The sequence below is a fragment of the Jaculus jaculus genome, chromosome 5 (genome assembly GCF_020740685.1).
Source record: "Jaculus jaculus isolate mJacJac1 chromosome 5, mJacJac1.mat.Y.cur, whole genome shotgun sequence".
NCBI classification, from domain to species: domain Eukaryota; kingdom Metazoa; phylum Chordata; class Mammalia; order Rodentia; family Dipodidae; genus Jaculus; species Jaculus jaculus.
In genome coordinates, this window is record NC_059106.1 from 3,529,562 (window position 1) to 3,543,333 (window position 13,772).

A 13,772-nucleotide genomic window follows, 5' to 3' on the forward strand; every position below is an offset into this window, starting at 1 on the left:
ACTCAAGTGATTACCGCCCAGTACAAGACTTAAGAGAAGTTAACAAAAGAGTAATAGACATTCACCCTACAGTACCTAATCCTTATACCCTATTAGGAAGTCTAACACCTGAACTGACTTAGTATACTGTTTTGGACTGGAAAGATGCATTTTTCAGCCTACCCTTAGCCCCACAGAGTCAATTTTATTTTGCTTTCGAATGGCATGACCCAGACATTGGAATCAATGACCAACTCACTTGGACTTGGTTGCCTCAAGGATTCAAAAATTCCCCTACCATTTTTTCCCCTAACATTTTTGATGAGGCCTTACATGAGGACCTATTGGACTTTCGGGTACATAACATAGGACTAACTTTACTACAATATGTAGATGACCTTTGAATAGCAGAATAGAACTTTAAAGGAGACTTTGACTAAATTGGCTTTGGAGACTGGTGCGGACTGAGTGCCTCTCCTCCTCTTTGCTCTGTTTAGGGTCCAGAATTCCCCATGTTACATGTGTCTAACCCCTTTTGAAATAATGCTTGGAGTACCTCCTCCCATCATCCCGAGCCTCCAGACTGATCTCCTAACGGAGATGGACGACCAAGACCTAATTCATTTAAAGCGCTTACAGCTTGCCCATAAAAAGGTCTGGCCCCACCTAAGAGCTGTTTATGAAACTGTTGTTCCCCCAAAGCCCCACAGGTTTCAGCCAGGAGACAAAGTGCTTGTCAGGAGATACCAGTGGAGAAGTCTTGAACCCAGATGGAAGGGTCCTTACATCGTGTTAATGACTACTCCTACAGCTGTAAAGCTGGATGGTATAACATCATGGATCCATTGGGCCCACGTAAAGGCAGTACCCTGGAAGGCCGGAGATGCCTGGATGAGTCACCCAGATCCAGAAGATCCACTCAAGCTTCGTCTCCACTGAGATGTTACATCTCAGACTCCAGCCCCTGGACGTTCCTGATGGTTCTCATGTTACCAATTGTGTGTATTGCCCCTAACCCACATGTTCCCTTAAATCTAACATGGGAGGTATACAATGTAGACACCTTGGAGATTTTAAATTCTACCACTGGTATATACCCCTCTGGACTTGGTTCCCAGAATTATATTTTGAGCTGGGAACCTTTATTGAGGTATCTTTTGTAGATAGGTTCCTCCAAAAACACAATTTTTATGTTTGCCCAGGATATATAACTGACAAAAAACATTGTAAAAAGTGTGGGAGAACTGAAAGTTATTATTGTAAATCATGGGCCTGTGTTTCCACAAGAGACATATGATGGGAGGCACCAAAAAAGGATGATTTAATTTACAGAACCAGAGGTCCCAAAACCCCTTGCTTAAAAGTACAGTCGGGTCCTCTAAGAGGACTCGGAAAGGGATGTAAAGGGACACTGTAACCCGATTAAACTGTCCTTTACTGATCGTGGCAAACAAAACCAAAGGTGGCATCAGGATTAATTTGGGGGTGAAACTGTACCAAACTGGCTGGGGCTCACATGAAGCGGGCCTCCTGGGAGCACGTTTACGCATTTCTTACCCTAGAAGTCCACCTGTAGGCCCAAATGAAGTTCTGGCCCGGCCTTTACCTGTGCTCTCCAGGCCTCAACCATTGCCTACTTCGCCCCCCTCCACCGACCCTTCCCCTATTTCCCTTACTCCCCCTGTCCCCACCCTTAACCATCCCTCTGAAATCAACCCCCTCCTTGACCTTTCAGAGCACTCCTACAGATTTTTAAATGCTCTGTACCCGAATCTACTACTGCTTGTTGGCTTTGCTATGACATTCAGCCCCCATATTATGAGGGCATTGCAGGACATGGTAATTATACAAGTGCTAATGATGCTGCTAGTTGTAGATGGCAACAAAAAGCCCAGTTAACTTTAACATCTGTCCCTGGACAGGGACTATGTATAGGAACAGTGCCCCTGGATCAGACCCAACTTTGCAACATCACTAATATAACGCCAGAGCCTGATCACCTGTCTGCCTACCTTCTCCCTCCCTCCAATATGTGGTGGGCATGTTCCATGGGGTTAACTCCCTGTGTCCAACTAAAAGTTCTTAATCAGTCACGAGATTTTTGTGTGTTGGTTACACTGGTGCCCAGGCTCCTTTACCATACAGAGGATGAGCTATTTGCCCATTTGGAACAACCACAGTTGAGAAGAACTAAACGAGAGGCCATCACGGCTCTCACCATAGGCCTTATATTTGAGGCTGGACTAGCTGGGGTGGGCACTGGTACGGCAGCCCTAGTTACTCAGAAAAGTCATTACTCCAGCCTGAGGACAGCTATTGATGCAGACATAGAAAGGACAGAGACTTCAGTCTCTCACCTTCAGGAGTCACTGACCTCTCCATCTGACGTAGTATTACAGATCAGAAGAGGGCTAGATTTGCTTTTTCTTCAACAAGGTGGTCTCTGTGCAGCTTTGGGAGAAGAATGCTGTTTTTATGTGGATCATTCAGGTGTGGTTAAAGATTCCATGGCAAAGGTGCAAGAGGGTCTGGCAAAAAAGAAAACGAGAATGAGAAAACTCTCAAGGCTGGTTTGAGTCCATGTTTAACCACTCTCCATGGTTTACTACTTTAATATCTGCCTTAATAGGACCTTTAGCTATTTTCTTAGTTATACTCACCATAGGGCCCTGCATACTTAATAGGCTTGTCAGATTTGTCAAAGATCGTGTTAATTCAGTCCAATTGATGGTTCTCAGGGCTCAATACCATACTGTTGCTGTTCATGAGCCTGACAACATATAAGGAACCAAGATTGGCTCCTCAAGAAACATAAAAAGGGGGGAATGTAAGATCTAAGAAATTAACATGTTGCCTTTAGCTTCTGTAACCCTGCTTGCCAGCCCTCCAGCTTGACAGTAGTATTGCCATATTAAAACAGGTAGCCATTTTAGTCAGTATGCTCAGTTTAAGTTCCGAGAACTCCCCCTCCCTTGCAGATACTGGGAACTCGAGGGGAACATTTTACCACAAAAAGCCCCGGCCCAACTTGGTGGTTAGATCTGTAAAATGCCAGACAGCCTAAGTAAAAAATCCCTAACCATGGGACCCCAGACACCCAACCAGTCTGGCCATGAGCGGAAAGTCCCTAACCATGGGACCCCAAATACCCAATTAATGCAAAGGTTGTGTTGTTATGCAGAATTGTGGTTTTTGCCTTTATAACCCCTGACCCTCCCCCGAGTCGGGGCTCCCTCTCTCACACCCACTGCGTGGTCTGTGTGGAGACGGGCCCAGGCCTTGGCTTGCACTACAATAAAGGAAACTTGCGGCTAATTGCATCGGAGTGACCATCTTGGTTCTTTGCGGCAGATCTCTGGGTAACATCCTGAGGGTCTTGACCCCGGGTAGGGGGTCTTGGCACTTCACAATGACTATGTTATTATGTCTTTAAAATGACAACAAGTATTTTATACTTTAAGATAAAATTTAACTTGCAGTTGGGGTGTTAAGATATAAAGACTTTGCTGTGGCAGGAGTCCCTGATGCATACGTTCTCTCCCTCTCTCTCTCTCTCTCTCTCTCTCTCTCTCTCTCTCTCTCTCTCTGTCTGTCTTTCTCTTTATCTCTTTCTTAAATAAATAAATAAATAATATTTTTAAAAAGAAGATATAAAGACTGTCACCTAAGCCTTTCTGTTTTTTTAAAAAGGACTCACCTATGAGAGATGAAAGAGAGAGAGAATGGGCACATCAGAGCCACTAGCTGCTGCAAATAAACTCTAGATACATGCACCACTTTATGTATCTGGCTTACATGGGCCCTGGGAAATCGAACATAGGTCCTTTGGCTTTGTAGCCAAATGCCTTAACTGCAAAGCCATCCCTCCAGCTCACTTTTCTCTTTTCAAACAAGTTGTTTCAGGTGCTTGTTTTGTTCAGTTTAAACTGGAAAAGCAGCAGTGATTTTCAGAGCACACCAATGTTGTCTGCCAGGCCTGTCTTACGTAGGAGCACGCTGGCTCTGTTCTTGAGATCTAGGTCTCTCATGCTGTTTCTTCCAAGAGTCATGTCTCTGAAGTTACACATGTTGGAATAAAGTGTTGCTAATGCTATAAAAAATCAGATAAAAAGTCTCATTTAAAACTGACAAAAGCTGGTCATGGTGGTACACACCTTTAATCCAGTACTCAGGAGTCAAAGGTAGGAGGATAGCCACGAGTTTGAGGCTAGCCTGGGACTATGGAGTGAGTGCTAGGTCAGCCTGGGCTAAAGTGAGACCCTACCTCAAAAGGGAGAGGGGCTAGAGAGATGGCTCAGTGGTCAAGGCACTTGCCTGCAAAGCCTAATGACACAAGTTAAATTCTCCAGGACCCATGTAAAGCCAGATGCACAAAGTGGCCCATGTGTCTGGAGTTTATTCGCAGTGGCTAGAGGCTATGATGTACCTACTCTCAATCTCATTCTCACTCTCTCTCTCTTTGTCTGCTTGTAAATAAATAAAAAATTAATTTAAAAACCCCAACAAGGGATAGACATAGATGAAAGTATCAAATCTTTGGTTTTTTTATTAACATTTCTATGGGACTCTGTGCATGAGTTGTCTACATCTGCTCATGTTTTAGTATCATTTACACAGTAGTGAACTCATGAGTGCTCATGTAAATTAAAATCATTAAATCAATCCAAAGTTATTTTACTTAGTAGTAAAACTAAAATTTTAGTCAAAAATAAACACACACACACAGCTACAATATCCCACCTGTCTAGTAAAAGACAAGAGGCAAAGACAGAGGATGGAAAGGAAAGGAACAGAGAGAGGATTTTAATCATTATGGCCACAATGAGGCAACAAATAGAGGGTTCTGATGGTCCCCAAATTCACCCTTGAGGTACTAACACGAGCATTAAATTTAAATATAAAACAATTAGAAGTGTGGGTTGTGGTGGCATGCACCTTAATCCCAGTTCTCAGGCTGTGGCTACAGAGCGAGTTCCAGGTCAGCCCGGGCTAGTGTGAGACCCTGCCTCAAAGCAAAACAAAATTAAAGGAACAAGAAGTAACAGTTCTGATCAGGGTGTAATCTGACTGAGGTTTCTCTCAATTCTGGCTCTACAAGATGGTTCTGGCGGTTCCTACTGCTTGAGGGGACGAGCTGGTTTCAAGGATGGTCCTCCTTGCTGGAGGATGTGAGTAGGTTTTCAAGGATGGTCCTCCCTACTACAGGATGTGAGCTGGTTTCAAGGATGGTCCTCCCTGATGCAGCATGCACTTGTCTCCCTGCACTCACAAGAGTTCGGACGTTCCTCATCTCTGAACCTTCAGCCTTCCTCATGTAAGTGATAAGCTATCCTGCAGAGGCATGCAGGCAACCCAGAGAAAACAAGACAGACACATAGAATAAAGGCAAAACTGCAGGAACTTTATACTGTGTTTATTTTAAAATTTGTTTTATTTATTTATTTATTTATTTATTTATTTATTTATTTATATGAGAGCAACAGACAGACAAAGAGGCAAAGAGAGAGAGAATGGAAGCACCAGGGCCACCAACTACTGCAGACGAAATCTAGATACATGCACCAACTTGTGTATCTGGCTTACGTGGGTACTGGAGAATTGAGCATCGAACTGAGAGGCTCCATAGGCTTCACAGGCAAGTGCTTAACCGCTAAGCCATCTCTCCAGCCCTTTATCCTGTTTCGTTTGCACATAGTGAAACGATACATTCTGGAGCTCTCTTATGGGCCCTGTTCCCTCACATTTCAGACATCCCCGTGACAGGAGGCTCAACACATGAAATTGAGGGGTGAACCCACAAAAATTGCTGAATTTGAACAACAACGACCTGGGCTGGCCCATGGCCTGGCATTGGCCATCTTTGTGAATTACAGAAATCTGACCCTTTTTCTGAAGAGAGCCGATTCTCTAACCTAGGGGGATAGGAGCTTTTAGGTCAAAGAGAAGGCCACGAAGATGCAGGAGATCTCTGTGTGCTAGGGAAAGGAGGCCCCTGACACACATGTGACTCAAGTGGTCACATCCGCATGGCACATGCAGAGCTTACAGGTGAAGTGAGAACCCACCAGTGAGTCGTGAGCACCTTTCTAGCAGGAGGACCGATGTCTGTTCGAGGCAGTAGACACACAGGAGTCTCCCGACAATATGAGTAACGTCCAAGCCATAGGCAAGTATAGGCATTATTTATGCCTTATGGGCCCAGGGCAAAATTGCTGAAGCCAGGCCAGAAAGAATTAGGAGTGTCAGGGTGCAAACAGGTATTCTGAGGGTTTGGGTACCCACTCGCAGTCTCTCCAGAACCATCCTGACCCAACAATGGATGCAGGTGGAAGGAAGGACCAGAGGGGTAAGTATTGGATCATCACGGACGTGCCCCTCGTTCATTGAGTAACGTTCACAGATATCAAGGGAAATACCGTAAGTACGTAATACACGGTCCACTGTGAACAGTCAGAATTTACCGTGGCCTCACATGCTCCTCACAATCATGAGAAATTCCCATGTGACATGGCAGAAAACGAGCAGGCGTGACTAGGCTTTATGGTGACATTGTAGACGACACTGCACCCAGCGTCTCCAGTTTTCCAAACAGGTTCTTGTGTTTGGCACTGGAATGATATCTTGACTTGCCAGAAAATGATAGCGACGTCGGTGGGTCAAATGGAAGTCACGTACACATTTCTTTCTAGGATATCCCCGTTGAAGGACAAACATTTAGGCCTGTTTCTAACTTCTGACCCTTCTTGCCTAGTTTTCACTGAGTCTCCACTTCTCAAGAGCAGAGCAGTTGAGTATCATAAACACCGGGAGCTTGAAGTTGTGGCAGGCACCTTGACTGCCAGCAGAGATAAGAGGATGAACGTGACATTGCCGCCAACCTGTGGCCACATCCTGAATCCCAGGTCACCGGTACTAGAATTCAAGCCTTGCTGGAGAAAGAAAGGCAAAAGGAAAAGGAAAAGAGCCGCGGGATGCGTGGCAGCCGCGAGATGGCTTTGTGGTTACAGGCTTTACCTGTGAAGACAAAGGACCCCGGTTCGAACCCGCAGGGTGCACGCAAGCCCGAGACACAAGGGGACGCTCGTGTGTGCCCATTCCCTGGATCTGTCCCTTTCTCTCTCTATCTCTCACTTTCTGTCTCATACTTAAATAAGTAAAATACTTTTTGCTCCCCGTTGCGTGGGGGAGGGGGTCCAGATGAAAATGTGGTCAACACAGGTTTCTGAAGAGAGAGGGCCTCCTCGGCCAGCACCTGTCGTGTGTACCTCGCCCTTTTATTCTCATAGTAGGTAAGCAAATCAATTCCTATTCAACACTCGTCAAGAAGGAATGCAAGAACCTATAGGAGTGGCATTCAACCCACAAGCAAGAGTCCTACCGCCTCTGTCATTGGGTGGAAAGAAAACACCGCTCCTTATAAGTCCTGGAGTTGTCAGGCTCTCTCCCAAGAAACCTGGACCAGCATCCCTGCACATTTGAGAAGAGGTGACACCTAATCATCGCCAGTGACAAGGGTAAGTGAGCAGTCCACGGAAGTGGACTCAGACATTCTCAACGATTTTCACATCTCTGAATGTTTGATATGGGAGGCAGGCTCTCCTGCTCTGCCAGCTGGCTTGGCGCTCATGGAGGCCCTCCTCCTCCAGCCCATTAAAAGATACTTTCTGGAGCTGTCTCATTCCCAGCGAAACACACCTTCTGCCCCCTGCTCCCTCACATTTCAGACAGCTCCATTACAGTAGGCTCACCACTTGTAAGGGAGGGGTTCAAATTGCTGAATTTGAACAACAATGACCTGGGCTGGCCCATGGCCTGGCATTGGCCATCTTTGTGAATTACAGAAATCTGACCCTTTTTCTGAAGAGAGCCGATTCTCTAACCTAGGGGGTTAGAGAATCGGGAGCTTTTAGGTCAAAGAGAAGGCCACGAAGATGCAGGAGATCTCCGTGTGCTAGGGAAAGGAGGCCCCTGACACACATGTGACTCAAGTGGTCACATCCGCATGGCACATGCAGAGCTTACAGGTGAAGTGAGAACCCACCAGTGAGTCGTGAGCACCTTTCTAGCAGGAGGACCGATGTCTGTTCGAGGCAGTAGACACATAGGAGTCTCCCGACAATATGATTAACATCCAACCCATGTGCAAGTATGGGCATTCTTTATGCCTTCTAGGCCCAGGGCAAAATTGCTGAAGCCAGGCCAGAAAGAATTAGGAGTGTCAGGGTGCAAACGTGTATTCTAAGGGTTTGGGTACCCACTCACAGGCTCTCCAGAACCATCCTGACCCAACAATGGATGCATGTGGAATGAAGGACCAGAGAGGTAAGTATTGGATCATCACAGACGTGCCCCTCGTTCATTGAGTGATGTTCACAGATATCAAGGGAAATACAGTTAGTATGTAATACACGGTCCACTGTGAACGCAATTAGAATTTGCTGTGGCCTTACATGCTCCTCACAATCATGAGAAATTCCCATATGACATGGAAGAATAAGAGCAGGCAGGAGGCTCACCACTTGTAAGTGAGAGGTGAACATGAAAAAATTGCTCAGTTTGCACAAGAACCACTCGGGCTGGCACATGGCCATATGTCAGACTTCTTTGCGGATTGGATAAATCTGACCCTTCTTCTGCAGAGAGCTGATTCTCTAACCTATGATGTTAGCTTCACTCTTTTAATTTCCAAATTTTTTAATAAGCAGGGTGTTGTGGCACATGCCTTTAGTATCAGCATTAAAGAGTTGGAAGTGTGAGGATCCTTGTGATTTTGAGGCTAGCTTGGTACTACAGAGTAGGTTCCTAGTCCTTCTTGCTTAGAGTGAGACCCCCCCCCCATATAAAACGTGTAAAATCCATGTGGCAGCCACAAGGAACAGGACTCTCAGCCAGTCACACGGCAAGCAGGACGCTAGGCTGGGGCAGCAGCTTGGGTCTCAGCCACAAACTCATGTATGACTTGGGCCAAGCACAACTCATGCACCTTGGACCTCTGCTCAGTCATCCAGCATCCAGCTAGCAGTGGTACCTCTGGGGTTCCTCCCTGGCTCTGTAAAGGCCGTCGGAATGATGACATGAGAGTCCAAACAACAAGTGACACTGCTTTTTCCACCAGATTCAATGAAGCAGAATGACACAGTCAAAATGGTATAAGAAAGTCTTTAGAGAGCAGCCACATAAATCCATGCATGTTTCAGCGGGCTCAGAGATGGCCTGAGAATCTGAGTTCACATGCCCAGCATCACAAGGAGAGCCTGGCCCAGCAGCCTATGCCTTTAATCCCAGCAGCTACAGAGGTGAACTGGGATGCTAGGGAAAGTCTAGTCTAGCCACATTTGTGTCTCAACAAAAACATACAGAGCAAGAGAGGGAGACGCCTGGTGCTGTCCTCCAGCCCACGTGCACACTCATGAAGAGAGCTGGTTGTCACCTCCGCCCCACGTGCACACTCATGAAGAGAGCTGGTTGTCACCTCCACCCCACGTGCACACTCATGAAGAGAGCTGGTTGTCACCTCTGCCCCACGTGAACACTCATGAAGGTAGCTGGTGCTCACCTCCGCCCCACATGCACACAAAGGAAGAGAGCTGGTTGTCACCTCCGCCCCATGTGCACAATCATGAAGGTAGCTGGTGTTCACCTCCGCCCCACATGCACACACATGAAGAGAGCTGGTGCTCACCTCCGCCCCACGTGCACACTCATGAAGGTAGCTGGTTGTCACCTCCACCCCACGTGCACACACATGAAGAGAGCTGGTGCTCACCTCCGCCCCACGTGCACACTCATGAAGGTAGCTGGTTGTCACCTCCACCCCACGTGCACACACATGAAGAGAGCTGGTACTCACCTCCGCCCCACGTGCACACTCATGAAGGTAGCTGGTTGTCACCTCCACCCCACGTGCACACACATGAAGAGAGCTGGTACTCACCTCCGCCCCACGTGCACACTCATGAAGAGAGCTGGTTGTCACCTCCGCCCCACATGCACACTCATGAAGGTAGCTGGTGTTCACCTCCGCCCCACGTGCACACTCATGAAGGTAGCTGGTGCTCACCTCCGCCCCACATGCACACACATGAAGAGAGCTGGTGCTCACCTCCGCCCCACGTGCACACTCATGAAGGTAGCTGGTTGTCACCTCCACCCCACGTGCACACACATGAAGAGAGTTGGTGCTCACCTCCGCCCCACGTGCACACTCATGAAGGTAGCTGGTTGTCACCTCCACCCCACGTGCACACACATGAAGAGAGCTGGTGCTCACCTCCGCCCCACGTGCACACTCATGAAGAGAGCTGGTTGTCACCTGCGCCCCACATGCACACTCATGAAGGTAGCTGGTGCTCACCTCCGCCCCACATGCACACAAAGGAAGAGAGCTGGTTGTCACCTCCGCCCCATGTGCACACTCATGAAGGTAGCTGGTGCTCACCTCCGCCCCACATGCACACTCATGAAGAGAGCTGGTGCTCACCTCCGCCCCACGTGCACACTCATGAAGGTAGCTGGTTGTCACTTCCGCCCCACGTGCACACACATGAAGAGAGCTGGTGCTCACCTCCGCCCCACGTGCACACTCATGAAGGTAGCTGGTTGTCACCTCCACCCCACGTGCACACACATGAAAAGAGCTGGTTGTCACCTCCGCCACACATGCACACTCATGAAGGTAGCTGGTTGTCACCTCCGCCCCACGTGCACACTCATGAAGAGAGCTGGTTGTCACCTCCGCCCCATGTGCACACTCATGAAGAGAGCTGGTTGTCACCTCCGCCCCACGTGCACACACATAAAGAGAGCTGGTTGTCACCTCCGCCCCACGTGCACACTCATGAAGGTAGCTGGTTGTCACCTCCGCCCAACGTGCACACTCATGAAGGTAGCTGGTGCTCACCTCCGCCCCACATGCACACTCATGAAGAGAGCTAGTTGTCACCTCCGCCACACGTGCACACCCATAAAGGTAGCTGGTGCTCACCTCCGCCCCACGTGCACACACATGAAGAGAGCTGGTTGTCACCTCGGCCCCACGTGCACACTCATGAAGAGAGCTGGTTGTCACCTCCGCCCCACGTGCACATTCATGAAGAGAGCTGGTGCTCACCTCCGCCCCACATGCACACTCATGAAGAGAGCTGGTTGTCACCTCCGCCCCATGTGCACACTCATGAAGGTAGCTGGTGCTCACCTCCACTCTACGTGCACACTCATGAAGAGAGCTGGTGCTCACCTCCGCCCCACGTGCACACTCATGAAGAGAGCTGGTGCTCACCTCCGCCCCACATGCACACACATGAAGGTAGCTGGTTGTCACCTCGCCCCACATGCACACTCATGAAGGTAGCTGGTTGTCACCTCCGCCCCACATGCACACTCATGAAGAGAGCTGGTTGTCACCTCCGTCCCACGTGCACACACATGAAGAGAGCTTGTTGTCACCTCCGCCCCACGTGCACACTCATGACGAGAGCTGGTTGTCACCTGCGCCCCACATGCACACTCATGAAGGTAGCTGGTGCTCACCTCCGCACCAAGTGCACACTCATGAAGAGAGCTGGTTGTCACCTCCACCCCACGTGCACACTCATGAAGAGAGCTGGTTGTCACCTCTGCCCCACGTGAACACTCATGAAGGTAGCTGGTGCTCACCTCCACCCCACATGCACACAAAGGAAGAGAGCTGGTTGTCACCTCCGCCCCATGTGCACAATCATGAAGGTAGCTGGTTGTCACCTCCGCCCCACGTGCACACTCATGAAAGTAGCTGGTGCTCACCTGCGCCCCACATGCACACACATGAAGAGAGCTGGTGCTCACCTCCGCCCCACGTGCACACTCATGAAGGTAGCTGGTTGTCACTTCCGCCCCACGTGCACACACATGAAGAGAGCTGGTGCTCACCTCTGCCCCACGTGCACACTCATGAAGGTAGCTGGTTGTCACCTCCACCCCACGTGCACACACATGAAAAGAGCTGGTTGTCACCTCCGCCACACGTGCACACTCATGAAGGTAGCTGGTTGTCACCTCCGCCCCACGTGCACACTCATGAAGAGAGCTGGTTGTCACCTCCGCCCCACATGCACACTCATGAAGAGAGCTGGTTGTCACCTCCGCCCCATGTGCACACTCATGAAGAGAGCTGGTTGTCACCTCCGCCCCACGTGCACACACATAAAGAGAGCTGGTTGTCACCTCCGCCCCACGTGCACACTCATGAAGAGAGCTGGTTGTCAACTCCGCCCCACGTGCACACTCATGAAGGTAGCTGGTGCTCACCTCCGCCCCACATGCACACTCATGAAGAGAGCTGGTTGTCACCTCCGCCCCACGTGCACACCCATGAAGGTAGCTGGTGCTCACCTCCGCCCCACGTGCACACACATGAAGAGAGCTGGTTGTCACCTCGGCCCCACGTGCACACTCATGAAGAGAGCTGGTTGTCACCTCCGCCCCACGTGCACATTCATGAAGAGAGCTGGTGCTCACCTCCGCCCCACATGCACACTCATGAAGAGAGCTGGTTGTCACCTCCGCCCCATGTGCACACTCATGAAGGTAGCTGGTGCTCACCTCCGCTCTACGTGCACACTCATGAAGAGAGCTGGTGCTCACCTCCGCCCCACGTGCACACTCATGAAGAGAGCTGGTGCTCACCTCCGCCCCACATGCACACACATGAAGGTAGCTGGTTGTCACCTCGCCCCACATGCACACTCATGAAGGTAGCTGGTTGTCACCTCCGCCCCACATGCACACTCATGAAGAGAGCTGGTTGTCACCTCCGCCCCACGTGCACACACATGAAGAGAGCTTGTTGTCACCTCCGCCCCACATGCACACTCATGACGAGAGCTGGTTGTCACCTCCGCCCCACATGCACACTCATGACGAGAGCTGGTTGTCACCTCCGCCCCACATGCACACTCATGAAGAGAGCTGGTTGTCACCTCCGCCCCTCATGCACACTAATGAAGAAGGTTGGTGCTCACCTCCGCCCCACGTGCACACTCATGAAGAGAGCTGGTTGTCACCTCCGCCCCACATGCACACTCATGAAGAGAGCTGGTGCTCACCTCTGCCCCACGTGCACACACATGAAGAGAGCTGGTGCTCACCTCTGCCACACATGCACACTCATGAAGAGAGCTGGTTGTCACCTCCGCCCCACATGCACACTCATGAAGAGAGCTGGTTGTCACCTCCGCTCCACGTGCACACTCATGAAGAGAGCTGGTTGTCACCGCCGCCCCACGTGTACACTCATGAAGGTAGCTGGTGCTCACCTCCGCCCCACATGCACACTCATGAAGAGAGCTGGTTGTCACCTCCGCCCAACGTGCACACTCATGAAGAGAGCTGGTGCTCACCTCCACCCCACGTACACACTCATTAAGGTAGCTGGTTGTCACCTCCGCCCCACGTGCACACTCATGAAGAGAGCTGGTTGTCACCTCCGCCCCACGTGCACACACATGAAGAGTGCTGGTTGTCACCTGCGCCACATGCACACTCATGAAGGTAGCTGGTGCTCACCTCCGCACCAAGTGCACACTCATGAAGAGAGCGGGTAGTCACCTCCGCCCCACATGCACACTTATAAAGAGAGCTGGTTGTCACCTCCGCCCCACATGCACACACATGAAGGTAGCTGGTTGTCACCTCCGCCCCACGTGCACACACATGAAGAGAGCTGGTTGTCACCTCTGCCCCACATGCACACACATGAAGGTAGCTGGTTGTCACCTCCGCCCCACGTGCACACTCATGAAGAGAGCTGGTGCTCA

At 49.9% G+C, this 13,772-nt stretch overlaps 1 protein-coding gene across 1 annotated transcript; it reads right to left on the minus strand.

Annotated features, from left to right (window-relative positions):
- Positions 1–6,773: 6,773 nt before the first annotated feature.
- On the minus strand, positions 6,774–13,502 carry LOC123460952 (Kruppel-like factor 18). The gene is given in 5 exon segments (XM_045151339.1): positions 6,774–6,908; positions 11,509–11,592; positions 12,079–12,135; positions 12,810–13,063; positions 13,325–13,502. Coding segments are annotated over 5 exon segments (708 nt in total).
- Positions 13,503–13,772: the final 270 nt, after the last annotated feature.